The 20,256-nt window shown below is 42.0% G+C and overlaps 1 protein-coding gene across 2 annotated transcripts; it reads right to left on the bottom strand.

Annotated features, from left to right (window-relative positions):
• Positions 1-280: 280 nt before the first annotated feature.
• Positions 281-20,105, bottom strand: wdr90 (WD repeat domain 90). Of its 2 annotated transcripts, none has more exons than XM_044014326.1 (43): positions 19,806-20,105; positions 19,513-19,604; positions 18,488-18,664; positions 17,920-18,058; positions 17,659-17,829; positions 17,278-17,404; positions 16,627-16,685; positions 16,432-16,547; positions 15,721-15,945; positions 15,514-15,606; positions 15,359-15,427; positions 15,138-15,248; positions 14,906-15,051; positions 14,762-14,819; positions 14,548-14,666; positions 12,707-12,868; positions 12,482-12,612; positions 12,261-12,377; positions 11,543-11,778; positions 11,001-11,137; positions 10,298-10,428; positions 10,055-10,185; positions 9,716-9,877; positions 9,422-9,550; positions 8,956-9,086; positions 8,830-8,870; positions 8,630-8,737; positions 8,021-8,182; positions 7,848-7,930; positions 7,343-7,445; positions 6,712-6,833; positions 6,480-6,636; positions 6,196-6,386; positions 5,952-6,120; positions 5,678-5,801; positions 4,596-4,767; positions 4,002-4,124; positions 3,695-3,863; positions 2,615-2,745; positions 1,784-1,927; positions 1,001-1,117; positions 695-779; positions 281-606 (listed from the first exon to the last, which is right to left on the bottom strand). In XM_044014326.1, exons 1-43 carry the CDS (start codon positions 19,816-19,818, stop codon positions 449-451), a joined length of 5,541 nt encoding a protein of 1,846 aa, XP_043870261.1. In that variant the 5' UTR covers positions 19,819-20,105; the 3' UTR covers positions 281-448. The 2 variants fall into 2 exon arrangements, with proteins under 2 accessions (XP_043870261.1, XP_043870262.1); XM_044014327.1 differs by having other exon boundaries at positions 16,432-16,544.
• Between the last annotated feature and the right edge of the window lie 151 nt (positions 20,106-20,256).

The raw sequence follows: 20,256 nt of genomic DNA, 5'->3' as shown, positions 1-20,256 counted from the left end.
CCCCTCAGTCAAACTTGAAAGCCTGAATTCAAGTCTTTATGTCAGTGTTTTTCACCAAGATGGAAAAATACATATTGCTTGCTGCAGTCTTCTTTTATGCGTGTATGAACCACCCAGGCACTGTTAGTCATCTCACTTTATAGATTGAAATTTTTCATGCTGCTTTTTCATTTAAATCTCAGAGCAGCAAAAGAAACTATTCTAAATTTTCTTCTTCTGTTGTGTTCATAAAAACACTCAAATAAATACTCAAACAATCAGAAATGACAGGAAATGCAAATCCAATCAATACAAAAGGGGCTGTATTTTAAAATCAGACAGACACACCAGTCATATCCCTAAAAAAAACAAAAAAAAAACTTTGACTGATAAAAAAAATATTAAAAGGAACCATATATTACAAAACAAACCCACAAGGTTTGAGGTTCACAAACAGATATGAGAACCCTCAGAGACCCAGCACCTCCCACAGCAGGATCTCATTAAAAGCCACCGTGAAAAGAAGCGTCCCAGTGGGAGAGAAGTGACACGTCTGCAGCGTCTCACTGTGCTGCACAAAGTCCTGAAACCTGCCGCTCCTCGACTGCAGTAACTTCACCACTCGCTCTAATGACAGTTCAGACACAAGGGGAGACATTCATCAAACACATGAATCCGATTTACACTATTACTGCTGTTGGCAGGCGTTCTTTACCTTTGGAACCCACAGCTATGAGCTGTGTCTTACGCGAGACATCAAAGCATGTGGCCCAGTGGGGCAGGGCAATCTTTTTTATTATCTGCGGAAGAAAACACAAACATAACGTATACTGTGTGTATGTATATATATATATATATATATATATATATATATATATATATATACACATATACATATATATATATATATATATATATATATATATATATATATATATATATATATATATATATATATATATATCCATAACTATATATATATATATATATATAGTTATGGACAGGCAGATCAAAGCGCTACCTGTTTTTTCGTCAGACTGTAGAAGAGCAACTCTTTCTCTACCCCATAGCCAGTGTAGACCACCAGGCTGGGGTCTGCTGGGCAGAAGGCAGCCAGGCTGGGAGGTGGGTCGTCATCCTACAACACAACAAGGTTACAGAGTGCGTAATTATCTTTAAAGCAGGCTGAAACAATACACTGGTTCATGTAAAAAGAAAAACCATTAGAACATAGGTTGAGGGAAAGTGAGTTAAAATGTTAAATGTCTGAAATGGCTGATCTCACACGGTGTCTTTTGTGCACAGCACACAAATGTATTCTCAATGTAGACGTCACATATGTCATCTTTTCATCTCGATTTTTGATGCTCAGGTCAAAAACGTAGGTTCAACTGGTCTTTGTTCATCTATCATCCACTCTAAGTGTTTTCTTTTTTTCGTTTCATCATGATGCTATGAAATAAGTCTGTTTTCTAGTTTAATTGGTCATCTCATCAGCTCCCAGGTTTTGGGAGCACCAGACTCCTCTGTTAAATATTAAGATTTTAGACATTTCCCCAGGTAATTGTTAGAGATTAACCCACGTTTTTTAAGTTTTTAACTGAGCTACAGTTTGGCATTGTTCGGCTTGCCGTGCTGAGGCGAGTCGAGCCGAGCCGGTGGAAACACGCCAACAGAAGTACCAACAACAGGAATCCACACTAACAATTTGGTTTGACATAAAATCAGGGACTTGGTGTCAATCTCAGTGATATGTTTGTCCTTACACCTGAAACAAAAGGAATGGTATTATTGCTTAAAGTACCCCAAAATAGGCCGGTGCAGGGAACGTGAGCCAGTCCAGCAGATCACACTCCTCCTTCAGCCAGTCGGCAGCCCACACACTGACACGTCTGTCAGCACTAGCAGTCAGCCACATCTCGTTTGCCTCCCATCCCAAACTCTTACACTGCGGATGAGACACAAAGATAAAAATGTACCCGGAGACGTAGTGATGAAAGAAATGTCACGAGATCTGCGGTGAAGGTTCACAGCCCTCCACGCTTGTAGCTGGTGATAGGAAATGTTAGGCAGTTCTTGGTTTGAAGGAAGGGCAGAGAGAACAGCATTTGTACTGCACATAATTAAAACTATGAGGCACATATTCATTCAAAATGTGAGGATTTGAATCGATCATTTAAAAAAACAAAAGCACTGTATGCCTAAAGTCGAATCAGGGTTTAATTCATCTTCTTATGGCTTCTTTTTTGGAACGCTTGAATCACTTTCTTGTTCTGTAAGCATGTTGTTCTCCCAACAGCACCAAAAATATCACTTGTAATGTTTCTACTTTGGGCGTGACCTGCGCTACTAGTTATCTCTCAATGTTGGATTCACATTATCGAGCCACATTGGAAATATCTTGTATCAAATAGCAGTTTTTTTTTGTTTGTTTTTTTTTAAATGAGGCCGAGATTTTGGCATTAATATAAAAAAAAAACCCACCCCATACTTGAAAACACTCCAGAGAGAGATTTACAGATAATACAGTGTGTGTTTGGTAAGCATTTTGCCGTTGCCACGGAAACACCGCTCTCTCACTGTTTCTATTACGAGGTCATGTCAAGCAACGATAAAGCTCCCGTCCTGAGCTGACCTCTTCATTTACACCATGGATGGCTGTAATCGGTGCTCCTTTGTGGTCTCTGATGACACGGATCGTCGCTCCATTTACTGAGCTGCTGACGACGACCAGACCATTCTTCCCTCCTGAAAGGATCACATGACCTGTCGGGACACACACACACACACACAGAGGATGAAACAATGAAGCGACAAGGACCTGATCATAGGTCAATGTTCGTTGTTCGTTGATGTTTTAATTTGTTTTGACTTTTATATACACAGTATTTTGTTGGCTACATAGGTCACTTTTAGATGTGCATTTAGTTTGAAGACTTTAGGGCTGGGTTTCATACAGAAGAAACATGTGTAAAGCACCTTTTTCTTCTTATTTGTCAAGGTGTTATTTTGTGACCGTCTTCTTTAAGAGGAAAAAAAGCTTCAAAAACCCCAGGGTAAAGTAAATGCAACATGAATGGTAGCATTTCTGACCTTGTCTTCTCTGATAGCAGCTATTGTGCGGTTATAGTTAACGTTTTATAATACGATCCACAATCACACGCAGCATCCCCTGAATGTCACTGAGATAAAAGGTGTTTTCAGACGTGAGAAAAAGACGCGATTTTCTGATTCAACGTCCAAAAGCTCATCCTGACGTAGATAGTTTTCATTGAGACGACTGTTGTGAAAGGAAAATGTGCAAATGTGACAGCGGCCTGTGTTGAAAAACTTTCCTGACAGTCAAAAGACATGAAAAGATGTGTGTGTGTGTGTGTGTGGTCACTGGCATTACAAATCCTTTTGAATGCGAGCTCTAAGACGTGCTTTTCATTCCTTTTCACCGTGTTTGACCACGACCACTGTAACCTTTCAAATCAGAACACTCAATGGCTCTCTTTTGGAAGACGCTCAAAGCCTCTAAATAAACTAAATAACTGGAAAAACATGGGCAGCCGATGGACAAGAGGGCTCGTAACTGGAAGGTCTCTGGTTAAAATCTTGGGGCCAACGGCCGAGCAAGACGCCCACTGTGCCTGGCTTGTGTTTGCTCACTACTGGTGTAGAATTCTAATTCTAGATGTAACACACGCAGGTTTGGTCTTGTCTCTCTCACCGCTAGCCGAGTACTGGATGGCTGTGACAGCCACGTGATGGGGTTGCAGTTTCATCTCCATCTCTGATGAGGCAAGCTGGAAGATCCTCAGGGTCCCGTCACTGTATCCTGCAGCCACACACGCGCCGTCCCGACTGGAAGAGGGGCTCCAGCACACGCAGCCACAGGCCTGAACGATAAAGAAGAGCAGGTGTGCACAGTGGTTTAATAGCATCTCACCTCCCACGAAACAAAACAGAAAACGTGCCCCTGATGTGATGAAGTGTACGCCTCAAATCCCCCCCACCCCCACCCCCTCCTTCCTCACCTGACTGAGCACCTGAAACTGCACCACCAGTTCGTTGCTGGGGATTGACCACACCCTCACGCTACCGTCATCGCTGCAGGTGGCGAAATGGCTCTCGTCAGAGCTGAATACCACATCGTTCACCTGGACAGCGGCAAAAGGAGAAATGAATGATTGCTGTTTTTTCCCCGACCATTTGCTGCAGTCTTCTGCTTTAATTAGGATAATTCAAAATATTTCTTATTACTTTTATCTTTTTTTTTTTAATCTAATGAATACTTCTTTAATTAGAAGACGTCCTTTGAATAAAAGCTGTTATCTCTTGGCCCAATAAACACAATTAGAAACGAAATATTAGATAAGGAAGAAATGTAATGAATAAATGTCTTGTGAAGTGCTGCAGCACCACATTATTAACACCAATCATTGATAAAACCAACGTTTTGTAATTGTTTGAGTCTTATTCCATAGCACAGTGGTGTGTGAACATCAATTGATTCACTCCAGACTCTCCTCCCTCTATAATTGTGTTGTTGTGTCTCAGCAGAGCTGATCTCAGACCTTTTAGATATGAAAATGTCACTTGTTCATCATGAGCGACTGTCACACCGGTACCTTGGCCTTGTGCCCGCTGACCAGACGGATGCTGCTGCTGTCTGACCAGTTGATGTACCAGAGGGTTCCGGCTGTGGTTCCAACAATGCCCATGTCCATGGTGTTGTCAAACGCTGCACTGACGGTTGCTCCGTCCAGCATTAGCTCCTGCTCCAACACCACAGATGTTCCACTGACAGGCAGAAAACAGGTCACTTAATTAAAGCTGTAGTTTGTAACATTTAATTAGAAAGAAATGTATGTCACATTCAAACTATTGACTGCCTCTGTTTGTCGGTATATACATTTTTCGTTTTTGTGTCCGTGCTGCATTTTGTTTCAAATGAGCAGAAGTTTCAAATGCAAGAAGCACGTGGCTCGAGTAAAGTGAGACGGCTAATACAGCAGCACGATGGCTGAAAACACCAAGAACCACTCTTCAGAAGTGGATTCTACTACTACAAATAAACCTGGACGTTCAGTGGGACTTCACAATCATACTTCTTTATCCAAACACATGTATGTGGATATGTATCAGAAACAGCCAAAAGGAGTAAGACTATACATTTTACAAAGGAAAATCCATTAAATATTCATGATTAACAGGAAAATTCCCACATTTTATGTCAATCATCACCAACAATTTATTAATAATTCAATATTTCAATTTGTGATTGTCACCTCTAGATGCTTTCAACAGCAGTAGACATTATGAACAAGAATGTATGAACCTTAAAATACACAGAAACTCTACTTTTCCCTCTTCCTGTTATAAAGCATGTGCAGAGCAGATACTACTTCCTGTTTACATCACATGGCTAGTACGTGTGGGAAGTCAAGAGGAGGCATAAATATAGATCTGTTGCCACAAATTGCTTACTATTACTGATTTATTTATTTACATGTAATGCCTAATTTGTTTGTCTCTTCTTATGCTCTCAGTGGTATCAAAATACACGCAACCCTCCACATATGCAATACACTGTATTATTTACAGGGTGTGGTTCTTAAAGGTCTGTATAAACCTTTATATAAAGTGAAATGTAACGACACATGTGTCTTGTAAGACACAAGAGGACTTAGAGAGAGAATGAGCTACATACCTGTCCCCCACACTGCAGACTTTGACCTGAGGCTGCATACTCTGTACAGCTTCTACCTCCCACAGTCGCAACCAGCGGGTGTTGCTGCCAGTCAACAGACGGTTCCCTCGACACAGCAGCACTCCTACACCGAGAAACCACACCAATCCAATTCAATTATCATTTAATTCCTCCCCCCCAAATGAAATACAAGTGTCAAAATGCCAACAATGCTGTCATATCTTGTGTCCGTGTGATTCGTAAGGACAAAAAAGTACAGCCTATTTTTTTTTACCTATCTCTCCCTCATCAGCGTTCCAAGTCATGAGGCAGCGATGCGTGTTAACATCCCAAACGCAAACATGTCCTCGATTAGTGGCGGTGAACAGAAGGGAGTCCATGTGGTAGCACAGAGCTGTCAGCTCCACATCACCAAGCTCCACTGGTGTTCTCACCTTCTGGACCTGAAAGGTGAAGGCGTAGCGAGGAAAACAGCTGAATAAACCTTCTTTTTTATTTTTAAACCATGGTTATTTTACCTTAAGATCAACATCCAGGCCACAGGTGTTGATGAGGCAGAAGTAAACCCCTTGGCTGCCCACACAAGCCAGCTGGCTGAATGCTGAAGGACTGAAGGCTACGTCATGGATCGGCCCAGACACACTCACACTGGAGAGCAGCTGGAAGGTGCTGCTGCTCCACAGAGCCACTACTGGGTCAGAGAAATCTCCTAAGGAGGAAACCAGATATAGAAACAGATGTTAGGTGGAGCAGAATCATTTTTATTTGACATAGAAAAAGGCAGAGGAAGAATTTGACTCACCAACAGAGAGAAAGAAGCGGTCGTCCCTGGAAAAAGCAAGACACTGCACCAGGCCTTTGTGGTAGGAAATGTTCTTACGACAAATTCCATTCTGGATGTCCCACACGCAGATGAGGCTGTGGCTGCCATTACTGCTGCCAGCTGCTGATGCCATTGTCTGGTCAGGAGAGACGCGCCATTACAGAAGTCTGTACTGAGTCGACTGTACATACGCTACTGTATGTGAAAGTACCTGTGCATCATTTGAGACGGCGAGACACGAGATCTCCTCGCTATGGCCTTGCAGGTGTCTCTGACTTCCTGACTGCAGGTACTCTACCACCACGACACAACCACACGAATACGCAAATAAACCTGCAGCGAAAAAGCAAAGGACGATGCACAAAAACAAAACAATTATATAACAATTATTATAATAGCTTGAGTTGAGCTGTAGTTAATTTTCAGAGTGTGTGTGATCATACCCCACTGTGCAAACTCCTGATGTTTGATAGGCCACCTGATTTACTGAGTAAATAATTGCAGATCAAATGATTATGTGAACACCCGAGTGTACAGATGCAGCTGCATTTGTGTGTCTTTGGTGAAATAAATACTGTGCTATACATAGAAACTAGAAAGAGCTACTGCAGATGTGGCAGGAGCCTCTCCTTAACGAGCCCCTCGGTGGAAAGGTGGACTAAGCCTCTGCAACTTAATGAACCCTTTTTTTCAGCAAGTTTCTTAGGGTCACTTGTGTTTCGCTCCTCAGCCTGAAAACTAAAAACTACCTCTCCTGATGCCTAACACTTACAGATTGGCACCAGTGCTACCCTCATGTGGAGGATAAAGTGGTAGAAGATTGAGTGAATGAGTGTAATGACCTTTTTCTGCACTCCACACCATGTTGCCACGCCCATTGCCATTGTAGCCAATCACTGCCTTCAGCTTTAATCCCTCTTTGCCTGGTTGGGGAGCCACCGCAGCCTGGATGAGAGAAAAGTAGTGGGAAAGTGAGCAAACAATACACTCAGTTTTACGCTTCAGGGAGGTGAAACAGTTGGCATTGTGATAAAAAAAAAAAAAGGTAAGTGTGAAGGACTGAAACTCCCTCCTGCTTCTGCATGTAGTTGTACTGGAAAAATAGCAGGAACAATGGATGGCAACAGGCAATGATGAAGAAACCACAACATCCCCCCTGCACTTAGTTCAAACCAAATATTAGTGCAATAATAAACTGAAGCAGCAACTATACAACAACAGCATTTGGCAGCCTTTATTTATGATATTAAGCAAACACCGCCTAACTCCCAATATTTGCTTTACAGCAGTTGATTACATTTAACAGAAACCTGGAGTGTGACTGACACCATACAGCGTATTTCTTACCTGATCAAAAGTGCAGGTCTTGAAACGTGGGATAAAGTGCTTGTAACAATCTGGACGTATAGGCTTCTTCCCCTTTGAATCACCTTAAACAACAAAGTAGCAAAAAGTAAAACAAAAAGTACAACTAAAAGTTAGTCCACCGTCGATAGGAGACACTAAAGTGAAGCACTTACTGTGGTCAGTGTGGCTGGTCTTCAGGGGTGACGTGTCGAGCAGCTCTGTAACTTTGAGGAAGGAGGCAGGTCTGGGGTCAGATGAAGGACCTGCTCCACTGGTTTGGACGGGAGCAGTTGTGATGGTCAGTGTGTCTTCACAAAGAGACGAGGAGCCAAACGCTGCGGAAGAGCGACAGAGTGATGCCTTCACTAACTGGCTACGTTGTGTCTAAATCTACTCAACTACATTATGTTATCCATACATCATCCATCTTCTACTGCTTTATCCTCCTTTTTTTGCTTATATAAATCATGCACCACATGGCAGACTTGCAGATACTTCAGATTATATTCACACTAATATTTTGGCATGATGATGTATTACTTGGATGTCAGTAGTAACTGTTTTGAGCAAGACCGTCTTCCTTCAGTCTACATGATGATCTGTCTTCTACCTAGAGCATAAATACATTCATTTTTTCTGCTGCAACAACTTTTAATGGATCAGATTTCAGCAAAAGAAATCTGGTCATAAATGTGTGTGCATACAGATTTTCAAATGTGTCATCCAATCCTACATTCAATAACATTTTAGATTGGTGGGTAAAAGTGGAAGGGAGAACTTACCGCCCCGGTCAGTTGTTCCGATGTCCAGTTTTGGAGGAGGTGAGGAAGGGAGGGGTGCCGTCTGTCGAGGCATCCCACTGGACAACTGGACTCCACCATGCTGGTGAACTGTTCAATACACAACAACACAAACCCGTGAAACAGTTTGTCTTATTTCTTTTTCTATAATTCTATGTTATTCTAGCACCTACGAGCTTTACCTGTTTTAGGAGTCGAGACGTGGCTTGCTTTGAGAGTTGAACTATGAGTGGAGAATGAAAAAGCTAAGCAATATAAAAAAACAATAAAACAAGTCTAATGCACGCATTAAAAATCAAAGTTATTACCGGCTGTCAGGCAAAGAGTCAGAATGTGCCAGGAAGTCCCAAATGAATATTGCATCTCCCACTGAGACGACACCTAGCTGGTCAGGGGTGAAGTTGACCTGGCAGATGGGCTGACTGTGACCAACGAACATCTGATACAGAGAAATGAGAGGCTCTGTTACTCAGTTACAAATACTATACTATACTATACTATTACTATTGTAAAGTCTGATAGAAACATTAAAAAGCTCATTCGGGGGGTAATAAAACTCAACACTTAATACAAGTGGTGATTATACACTTCAATATAAAATGTATCTGCAATTTCTGCCAAATGAAAATATAATTTCATCAAATATTGTTCCTCTGGGCCTCAATGTACTTATATACATAAACCTTACTTTACTATATGTACATCTGTAAAGTACATTTATTTAAACAGTGATAACAAAAAAAGAAAGTTATAAATCATTTAAGTGTCAAATACCTGCGAGTTAATCTCGAGCTGCATGTTATAATCCCAGACTTTGACAGCGTTGTGTCCTGCCGTCAGCAAAAATCGACTGTCCTCACTCACAGCCAGGGACGAGCACTGGTGTTTGTGAACCTTTGAAATCTGCAGCCAAGGAAAAAACACACTCTCACACACGGCGGAAACGTTCGTCTACATCCCCTGATTTTCTTCTCTTTCAGATTAAACGATCTTCAACATTTTCAAAGTTTTCCTGGGGTAAACATTCGATAAATAATTTGTGCATGCAAACATCATCTGCGGTGTTACCTCTCGGAGCAGGCGGCCTGTCTTAGAGTTTACCCACAGGATTTTATTGGCAGATGTCGCGACCAGTAAGTGTTCTTTAGAAGCCAGAGAAAAGCAGACCTTCATCGCAGAATCCAGACGAGGGCTTTCCACATCCAAAATACTCACATCTACACGGAGCAACTGGACATATGGGATTAGTCAGTGGGACACATACTATAAAGAGAAAGTCTCGGGATTAAAGGGTGACGCTGCCCCTCTCTAGTCATTGCACGAGATCTCATTCACATTCATTTCATTTACCTGAGCAATACAACAAATGGCACAGTGCTGAAAGGTGACAACGTGCGAGATAGATACCTCTTCCAGAGACCGCGCGTCAGCGACGGTGACTATGTGCTCAGAGGGGCCGACAAACGCCAGACAGCGGCTGTCACTGCTCACAGTTAGAGCGTCTGGAGCGTGCTCAGTGCCTCGGGCCAACACATTACCTAACAAATCAGGTACACAGGGAGTCCAGCGACTGGTGAATGCTCCATTACTATTAAGGACGTTGATGCAGTACATATGTGTGGATGTGCAGTAGCTCGTGCGTATACATACATAAAACTCTGATCACATTGTGGTCCTCCTCGGAGGAGTCGTAAAGTGCAAGGGAGCCTTGAGAGTCTGCACTGTACATAAACTCCCCATCTGGAGAGAAGGCGAGGCCCACCACTTCACCTCTGTGCTGCCTATTATGGAAGCATCAAGAATACAAAAGGGTTCATTACTCTCGTGGAGGACAACTCTTTGTTTGGTGCGCTGATTGATACTGAAAATGTTATCATACTGGCCTCCTCTGTATATAATTACAATATAATGAACTTAACTGAGCAAATATGCAGCTAATTCACTTCAATCATAGCTAAGGCAAATTTCTGCATAAGTACTAAGGACCAATTATAAATTGGGCTACAGAAATAAGTGAATATTGTTAATGAACGCTTACCATTTATAATGATGTGAATTACTGTCTCATATGTCATATAAACTGACTAGTGTTATATAGTATGCCATACACTACTAGATCTGGAAAAAAAAACAAATAAATAAATAAACCAAAAAAACCTGGTCAAATTGAATCCAACTCTGTAATAGAATGTGAATTAAACAAGAAAAATTGGGTGAAACCGCCCTTTAAACAATACAGAAGAAAATGCACCTGCTACATATATGTATATAAAATTAAACACTCATTAACATGTCCACATAATCACAACCAACCCACTATTTTGTTGGGCTGAAAAAGTGAGTTGAGACGTACTTATGTTCAGCCAACAGTTTGGCACTGGAGATGTCAAAGACCCTGACGATGCCCGAGCTGGAGCCACAAGAGAAAACCTGCTCACTGGGATGAAAGGCCACCGAACAGGGGCTGTCCTCGGGGACAAAATCGTACAGCTGAACACGGGAGACAACAACAGACACACGCGGTTCAACTGTTAACAGATCAATGGTTCAAAGACACATAAATCTACGAGGAAAGAAAACCCTGCCGTTCTTTTTTCCAATGAGTCGCTCCGTACGGCTGTGCACGTATTTGTAGCCTTTTCTCAGTCAATCTATGACCTGAGAGAGTCTGACTCCCCAGGATGAACTCAATCAGAACAACAGAAAGATCACACAGGACTTCAGCACGTATGAGCTTGAATTAGAGGTAGCACAAAAAGAACGTCAGGAACATTGATGGTAAAGTAGTTCCTGAAAATCTGTCATTAATACTGTGTGCACCGCTTAACCTGAAATTATGCAAAACATCACGATAATCTCCCGAGTCGTGAAACACTGGACTTGAAATTGCTTTACCTGATGTAAGGAGTCTATGTCCCAAATGCGCACTGTGCCGTCAGACGAGGCTGTCGTCAGATGCCGACGGATGCCGTCCACACTGAAGCCGAGCACGGTGTCCGTGTGAGACCTCATCAGAGTGTTGTAGCCACGGCTGCTCACGTCGAGGAAACCCAGGTTCCCAGTCGAGGTGGTTGCCAGGACCTGAAGAGAGTCTGACGAGACTGACACCAGACTCACGGGTCCCTCGTGCTCTGGAAAACAATAACATGTGTCTGAATAGACCCGTTTGCTTGGTGTGAGGATGTCAGAGAGCACAGCACACTGCAGAAATAATTATTCTTGCCTCTGTCACAGAATCACTCTGCCTGTGTCAGTTTACATTGTTTGCATGTGTTAACCCTGTAGCCTGTAGCCGTCCTTTTGCCCAAACACTAATACGCAGCCTGTACAGTATATGTATGACACAGAGAAGGCAACTGTAGTGGAACTCCTGCAAAGCGCAAATGCTTATTGCACGTCTTAATCTATAAGTTGAATTCTTAAATGTAGCTTTCTTTGCCTTTATTTGACTCCCAAATAAAGATACACTCGTGTAAGAGTTGCTCATTGTTACCATGGGCTTAAAAACTCTTTGCAAAACAATGGAATATGAAACATGGAGTAAAAATGTGATTAGTCTGGCATTGTTAGATTAGCTGAAGCTAAATGTTACGATGCACTCCGCTGGGCCTACCAGCCTCCAGGAAGACGGCCGAGAAATCAAGGGGCCAGAGACGCAGGAAGCCGTCTTCAGAGCCCGTGGCACAGAACGAGGAGGACACACTGATGCTGTTGATGGCAATGCCCGGACCTGTGACACACACACACACACACAGATTTATTTATTTATTGATTGATTGATTCCCTTTACCCTCCCATCCGTTTCACACATCTCTCTCTCTTCTTCAAACCCACCTGTGTTAAAAGTCATTTTCTCCCTGCGCTCCGAGTGCTGCTGCTGAGCGGGGAACAGCCGTCTCACATTTCTAATAACAACTCTGCTGTAGTCGACCTCAAAAACATGGCCACTCCGACTGCTGGCATACCTGTAAAACGGGACAGTCAAAGATTTTTTTTTTAAATAATGACTTCTTTTCACGTGTACACAGTTTTCAGTGTGTGACTGACTTGCTCACTCACAGTGTTTGATCTTCAGGATTCTGGCTGGAGGCGTTTCCCTCTTCAAAGGACACGTCAGTGAAGTCCACCGAGTGGTATTCACCCAGGTCCAGTGGACAGGACCGCAGCGTTCCATTTCTCACTCGCCACAGACGAATATTGTCGCGACCGCACGACACCATCCTATAAACCAACACACTGGGATTAAGTCAGTGCAAGGCCTATCTCTGTTCTGCTTTTGCAGCTGGAGACATTTTTCCTCTCTCCCACTCGAGGCTTTTTGCACCTTTCTGTACTAAGAATATCCAACACTGATGGTGAGTGTGAGTGTGGACAAAAATGTGGCAACACACACAGCAGAAGTAGCATTTCTTTCATTACAGAATACCTCAGTTCCTTCTTACGACTCAGACATAAAATACTGAAATGCCGGTTTGTCATCCTATCTACAAAGGTGCACACGTTAGCACTGCATGAACTCTCTCTGGAGGATGTATGCTGGAGGATCGGCCGTGTGCAGGCTACAAAGGGCATGCGAGGGATCACATACAGTTCTCTGTGAATGTCAAAAGATGCACCCGACCTGCCCCCGAGGGACCTCGGGGAGGCTGCAAACAAACCCAAATGCCGGATTGCCATTGGAAAGAGCCACAGGTACCATGCATGAATCATAGATTGCAAATGCGACATTACTCAAGTCCTCATTTCATAAACAATGACATTCTCGGGTCTTTCAGGCGAGTGTATCTAACCTTCAGGAATCTATTCCTTCCTCATATTTATGTTGGTTCAGATACTAAATGAAGCAACTCTTAATAATTGTGATACTTAAGAGAGTAATGAGTCATCATTACTAAACTAAATCCTAATTATCTGAGGAAGTACCCACAGAGAAGGCACTGTCTTTTCATGACAACAGTTATTTAGAGTGTGTGCCGTGTGGATCATTGGCTACCACTATTAGATTAGATCAGATTAGATCAGATTAGATTAGAGTGGATAAGTATAAACTTTATTGTTATTGTGCAGAGTACAAAGACAACGAAATGCAGTTCGCATCTAACCAGGAGTGCAAAAAAAGCTATTTGGTATTCAAGTTGGTACAGAAGGTGGTTTTACAGTAATATAAGTGTATGTGTGCATTGGCTATATTATAATAAATATGGCCGTGTAATATGAGCAATGTATGAATACACATGTACAGATATGTGCAAGGCAGTAGCAGTAACATTATAATAGTAGCAAGAATAATATAGCTCAGTGGTTAAATGGCATGTTGTTCTCCATCCCTTGTAAGTCGCTTTGGATAAAAGTGTCTGCTAAATGTAATGTAATATAGATATATGCAGTGTATTAATAGGATATATTATAAGAAGGACAGAATAAATATGGATATACAGTTTTTTATTGTTATATCATTATAATGTACTCTTAGTGGGTCAGAAGAGGGGAGGTCATATGTGTTTGAAAAAAAACTAAACAATAAAAACTGGGAAAACATTTGGAAAAATGACATATTGTGTTTATTTAAACTTGAATTTTGCCCTCCCAGTGACATTTCTCCTCGCTTGATGAACTGAAACAGCTTAAACTGGCAATCGCCATTTTACCTCAAGAAGAACTAGAAGTTCTATTTGTCAGTGTTATCTGCAGTCCAGTGTTTTGAAAAGACATTTTTCACTTTCATTTGAAGCATGTTTATTATACGAAGTGTTTGAGAGGCTCTGTTCATTTTGGCCCAGTATTTTATTTTACTTTATTAAAGCACCAGCTCAGTGAACATTATTAGAAGGTTATCGTCTCAAGAGACGCATCAATCGATATGATACAAATTTAGGACGAAACCACAGAAACAACGGTACCTTGTGTCATCAAAGAAGGCGACCTTCATGGTGTGAATGTCCACGTCTGTGTGTGCCTTGGCTAAGACGCTCACTTCTCCACCTTTGGTCACGTTCGTCGTGTTCCACACCACCACCGTCTGCGCACGGCAAACGTGAGTCACATAAACTTAAATAATCGAATAATGTCAATAACTCTCATTACAGATCCAGTGCAAAGCTTTAAGCAACGTACTGTTTTGCTGTGGCTGTCTTTACCAACTCCACAGAGAATACTGCCACTGTATGAGAAGCTGGAACCAAAAAATAGAGAAAATGAATGAGGGAGCAGGACGCAGAATCCAGTAAAATAACTACAGGTGTGTATGCAGTTGGTTACCTGAGAGAGGACAGCGAATGAGCATGACTCCTGAGTATGGCCACACAGTTTCCTTTGTGGTAGTTCCACACTCGAACAACACTATGATTCCCAGTTTGTGCTGAGGCCAGCAGTGATGTGTTGCCATTAAAAGCTAACGCAGACACCTACGGAATAAAAATGGCATATAAGGTCGAGTATTTAAAGTAACTCAGGAATCAAGTTGGCCATCCTACATACTATGCTCATTTACCTTATCAGTGTGACCGATGAAGAATCTTTGCTGTTTCGAGGGAATCTTCATGGAGACAATAATTGCGTGACACGGATAAACCACTGCATCCCCCGATTTGGTCCACAGAGCCTACGGTGTAATAGAGTAAAATAGTGACTTAATGTCATTTATTAATGACCCTGAAAGATGTCATTTAAGAGAAGCCAGTGTGACAAAACTGATAAAAAGGAGCATTTTACACATTTAGTAGTGGCTCCTCCAAAGCCAATGATTCGATTAAGCCTGAGAATTGGGTCTGGGAGCAGCTTCTAATAAGGAGAGCAAAAAAAAAAAAAGGCAGATGTAAAGATTTTAGTACTCAAACAAACGATGCTTTCAGCACAGCCTCGCTCACCTCGTGTTTGATGGCTTTAGATGATGAATAATGAAGAGGACGTGGCACAGAACTGCCACAAGCCTGGGAATTTACCAAGGTCGTTCTCAAAACCTTAACAGAAGTATACAAAAGACATCGTGTCACACACTGAATTGAGTGTGGTGTACAAAAGATCTGTATAATGAGATTTTCCCTGTGCTTTCACATTAAATTGCATTAAATCACCTCTTCTTCACTATCGTCGCCTTGTTTGCTGCATGCGTCCTCAGTATGCACAAACACATGAACTCCACTGTCGTCAGTGAAATGAGGCGGCCTGGACGTCAGCTGGTGTGGACTGAGGCATGCCGACACCTGCTGCTGGTCATCATTATGACAAAGAAGGCCATCGCTGTTGTGGGTGGAGATTACAGGTAACTCGGGTATGCTGGTCACCACGGGCCTCAGCAGCTGAGGAGACAGGAGGAAATAAATTCATTGCCGACCATTTACTCTCACATTCACACCTATGGTTACTTAAGAAAAAGATGAATTTTGCATCATAAATATGTGTTTTTTTATTGTGAATATTGTCACATATTAAAACAGCACTTTTATTTTTGAAATTATCCAATCCAATCCAACTTTATTTGTAAAGCACTTTAAAACAAGGCAATAGAGTACATATAAAAAAGGAATCGATGCGGCATATTGATATATAATTTTGAGCTCACATCATCCACCGCAACTGTTGTGGGAAGAAAATGGAGTACCCGGAGAAAACCCACGTGAACATGGTAAAACATGCAAACTCCTAACAGTGAGAAGGGGTCGCAAACCCAGGGTTTTTTTTGCTGTAAAGCTACATTTCCAGCCACTACTCCACTGCGCTGCACTGAAAAAATCATCTAAGTAAATACACAGTGGCTGGATGTAAGAAGTTAAATGTCGTCTTACTGATTTTGGTGTGGTGATCTGCTGGATGAGAGACACGCGGTCCTGAACTGCTCTGCTGAGGTTGACACAGCGAGGCACTGCTCTCGTGGGACTCCTTTGACTGGCCACAGTACCTGCTTGAAATTGTGGACATGAAGGTCAGTCACTAACAATGCTGCAAATAATAGACATGGGTACCTGTATCTCATGACTTACTGCCTGGAATACTTTTTTGAATGGAGTCAAATGGTAATTTTGTTCCTTCTGAGGGAAACCTGTTGGAGACGGACAAAATATGAGACACCATGGCAGTTCTCTGTAATCAGTGAGGAGAATTTCTTAAATCCGTAAAAACATTCTGTTGGTTTTACAGTTTGTATTTAACTGGAGTAATGAGAGAATAAATCAGTCACGTATTACTGTAAGACATGGAAAATCCCCCCTGAAGATAACAGCAGGTAGTGGAGACAGAGGGGGAGCTGATTGGTCAGTGTGACACTTTTTAAATATGCTGTGTGGTGTATGACAACTTCAAAAAGCTGCAAATCAAAGGGACTTCTGGAAAAAGACAGAGAGGATCAGTCACTTCATCAGGTGAACCAAAGCTCTTGATCCCACTCTGCTTCCCAACATCATCAAACTAGGTCTTTTGTTTTTGTTGATAGAGAGGTAATACTAGCAACATACATTTAGTTTAATACATTCTCCTAAATGACATTCCAAACAGCTGGATGTTAGTGGTTCAGACGCTGAGCTCCTACCTTACCTAAATCACATTTTTGCTGAAATGTGGTGCAGTGCTAGTGTTGTTTTTTTCCAATACTACGGCAGGTATGAACTTTCTGTTATCTAGTGAGGTAGCCGTACTTGATATGATCATAGAGGTCATGCCACGAGCTTCCCTGAGGAACAGGGAATGACATGTCTCTCGGCATGGGACCTGTTCCCAGAGAAGAGGCCAGCCCCCTCAGCTTGGCTTCACCGAAGGAAACCCCTATTTAAAGAAAAGAAATGACAAGGAGATGAGGAAAGTAAATGTCAAGCGTTCACAAAGAGTACCACACTGTATCTTATTCATTTTTTGCATTTCCTAAGCGAGTAATTGTATTATTTCAACCCACTAGGGACATAACAAAGTAGACATGGGTTTTACATGGGTTTTAGACATTTGTTTTACATCAACATAACATTTTTAGGTGAAAGGCGCAGCATACGCAGCACCTTTCAGCTGAGTGGACTGAGTCTCACCTGGATCCAGCAGCAGGTCACTGGTAAACAAGTTTTTCACCGACATGTTGGCACACAGCTTGATACTCTTCAGGTGACGGTAGCAGCGGCTGAGGTAGACGGACAGTACGCTCTGTAGATCGAGCATCAGACACGTCCAGCGCACCGAGTTGGGCGCCGGACCCACAAAACCTGCAGCACATAAACACGGTCAATACTGCGGCGAGATGATGGAAGATGAAAACAGTCATGTCTTTGTAAGCAAGGCTGCACGTGCGTTACCATGTCTAGCAGATTTGGACGTGCTGTCGTAGACCGAATCCTTGGCGGCTCCACACAAGAAAGGAAACTGAAGCCAGGTTGACGTGCACTTGAACTCTCTGAACATATTTGAAAAGGAAACGCGCACCACCTGACCCTCCTGCATTACACCAGAGAGAGAAAGGGATCGAAAAAGTCATCCTTTTCTTGTCAGTTTCAACCACTGAGATCTTCTCAAATGCCAAAGAAGTGGAATTTATAGTAGATAAATCTTTGTTATTTTCTCACTAAGCTAAATTGTAGGGACAGGGTTTCTTTTCAACATTTCTAAAAAGACAAATATTTTAATAAACAACATAATGTTTGGGTTTTTTTTACACACAATTTAATGTATTAGACTCAAACAGCAACACAACAATAACAGACTTTCAAATATCAAAGAATTAAAATGAAAGGTAATGAGGCTGTGGATTAGTCTCATCATGCGTTTCAAAAAGAACAGACTGAATAATAAACTATTTAAAGAACACTGATACATCGATACATACACACGATGTATACACGTGAAGAGGATCATCCAATAAAATACCTCAGCAGCAACATCCAGGTGAACAACAAAGTATTTGCCAGGAGTGGGCTTGAAGAGAAGGTAGAAGTAACGTCCCGTCAGCCCCAGAGACTGTTTGCTGTTTCTGGGTACCAGAATGTAGCTGTTGGCAGGAACAGGACCCCTGATTCTGAACACTGAACATTTCAGCGTCTTGTCCTGGAAGGTGCCATGGAGAGAGGAGATCAAAGTAAACTAACTTTGTTTAAAAAACTCACAGTTTAATACTACATATATATGTGTATATATATATATAGACAGAGAGAGCTAGATAGATACTACATCCAACAGAGTAATTTGGGAAGTAAACTCTAACCCTGCTTAAGTATTAACAACACAGAGAACAAAGTACATAAAGTCTATGTATTGAACGTGGGTGGAGCATCTCTTAACGTAGCGTTCTCCAGTGACAGAGAAAGCCCCGAGCCCACAAGGGTGGGTGAGAGGAGTGTGGAGGTTGGTGGAGGAATGATCGATCATAGCCACCTAAAACCTTCTGTGTGGGGGCAGTAGTGCACAGGAGGGGGCACGGTTTTGGAGGGGAGACATTTTATTTGTCATTATACAAATAAAAAGAGTCACTGACACATCACTCTTGTTTTAGATCAACTTCATTGGCCGCCGGTTCATTTCAGAGTTGATTTTAAGATTTTTACTTTTTGCTTTAAAAGCTTACTCCACCTTATTCTGCAGATATTTTAACAATATCTGCAGAAAATGAAAATGACAGGGATTTACGCTCATCGTATTAGGTCAGAGGCTACTGGCTGTACCCAGGTCCAGATACGAAGACACTTTCCCTCTGTTCTTAATTGTACATTTTCTAATAGATTCTTGTTTTATTGTGTATTTTATTCCAGCTAAATCATTATTATTAGTGATAATTATGTTAAGTGAAGCAGCTTGAGTACCTTGCAGATATTATAAAGTGCTATATAAATAAATATTGATAGATTGACAGAGATTAGGAAGGGATTTGTGGGTCTGTGATGTAGAAATAGAGTTACCATGCACACTGACACTTCTCCCTCTTTCGCAGACTTTTTCCATTCTTCAACTCGGACGTGTTTGAATATGTTGGCATAAGGATGCTGCCAACCTGCAGAAGAGTTCAGAAACAGGTTTCAGTGACTGAGGTCAAGTGACCCTACTGTGTTTAAGCACCTGTACAATAACACTAGCAGAGGGAAAAGGATGAAAAACAAGCGTGTTGTTTGCATGTTTAACTCATGAACAGTATTGACAGCCACGTAAAGTTCCCGTCACAGTCTTTAGACTTTAATTGAACACTTGACTTTACCTTTGGAGGCCATTGATAGTGAATATCTGCTGATGCCTTTGTGAGTCTTGCTTCTTCTTCAAACTCTCGCGTGTATTATCAATTCACAGACGTTAGCTAGCAACTATTTTACGACCGGAAGTATGGCTCCCTTCTCAAGAGTCGACAGAACAATTGTCTTTACACCATTGTGGACAGTCTACGGTGTCTGTCCATTCCACGTCCACCTGCTGCTCAAACTGTTTTGATTTCTTCGCTTCAGGCGAGTTACTCGTAACCTTCCCGCTCCAGCCTCCGCCGTTGCCAACGACAGCACGGACACTCGTGACGTCACCGCGTTTCATTCCCCTAGGATTGTGGGAAATGAAGTTTATGAAGCAGAATCCGTACGCCGGGATAATAAACATCTAAATTGGCTTTTGTAAACAACGTTTGTTCACCCGAGTTTGTGTCTTTCAAACATGGACTCACA

This window comes from Solea senegalensis, linkage group LG18 (assembly GCF_019176455.1).
Source record: "Solea senegalensis isolate Sse05_10M linkage group LG18, IFAPA_SoseM_1, whole genome shotgun sequence".
In the NCBI taxonomy this organism is placed as follows: Eukaryota; Metazoa; Chordata; class Actinopteri; order Pleuronectiformes; family Soleidae; genus Solea; species Solea senegalensis.
The sequence above is the reverse complement of the archived record's forward strand: the minus strand, read 5'-3'. Positions and strand labels throughout refer to the sequence as shown.

Coding starts and splice junctions, on each gene's coding strand:
- wdr90 (XM_044014326.1), bottom strand. Junction 15,052..15,137: donor TCATCGGTCACACTGATAAG/GTAAATGAGCAT, acceptor TTTATTCCGTAG/GTGTCTGCGTTAGCTTTTAA. Junction 607..694: donor CATAGCTGTGGGTTCCAAAG/GTAAAGAACGCC, acceptor AACTGTCATTAG/AGCGAGTGGTGAAGTTACTG.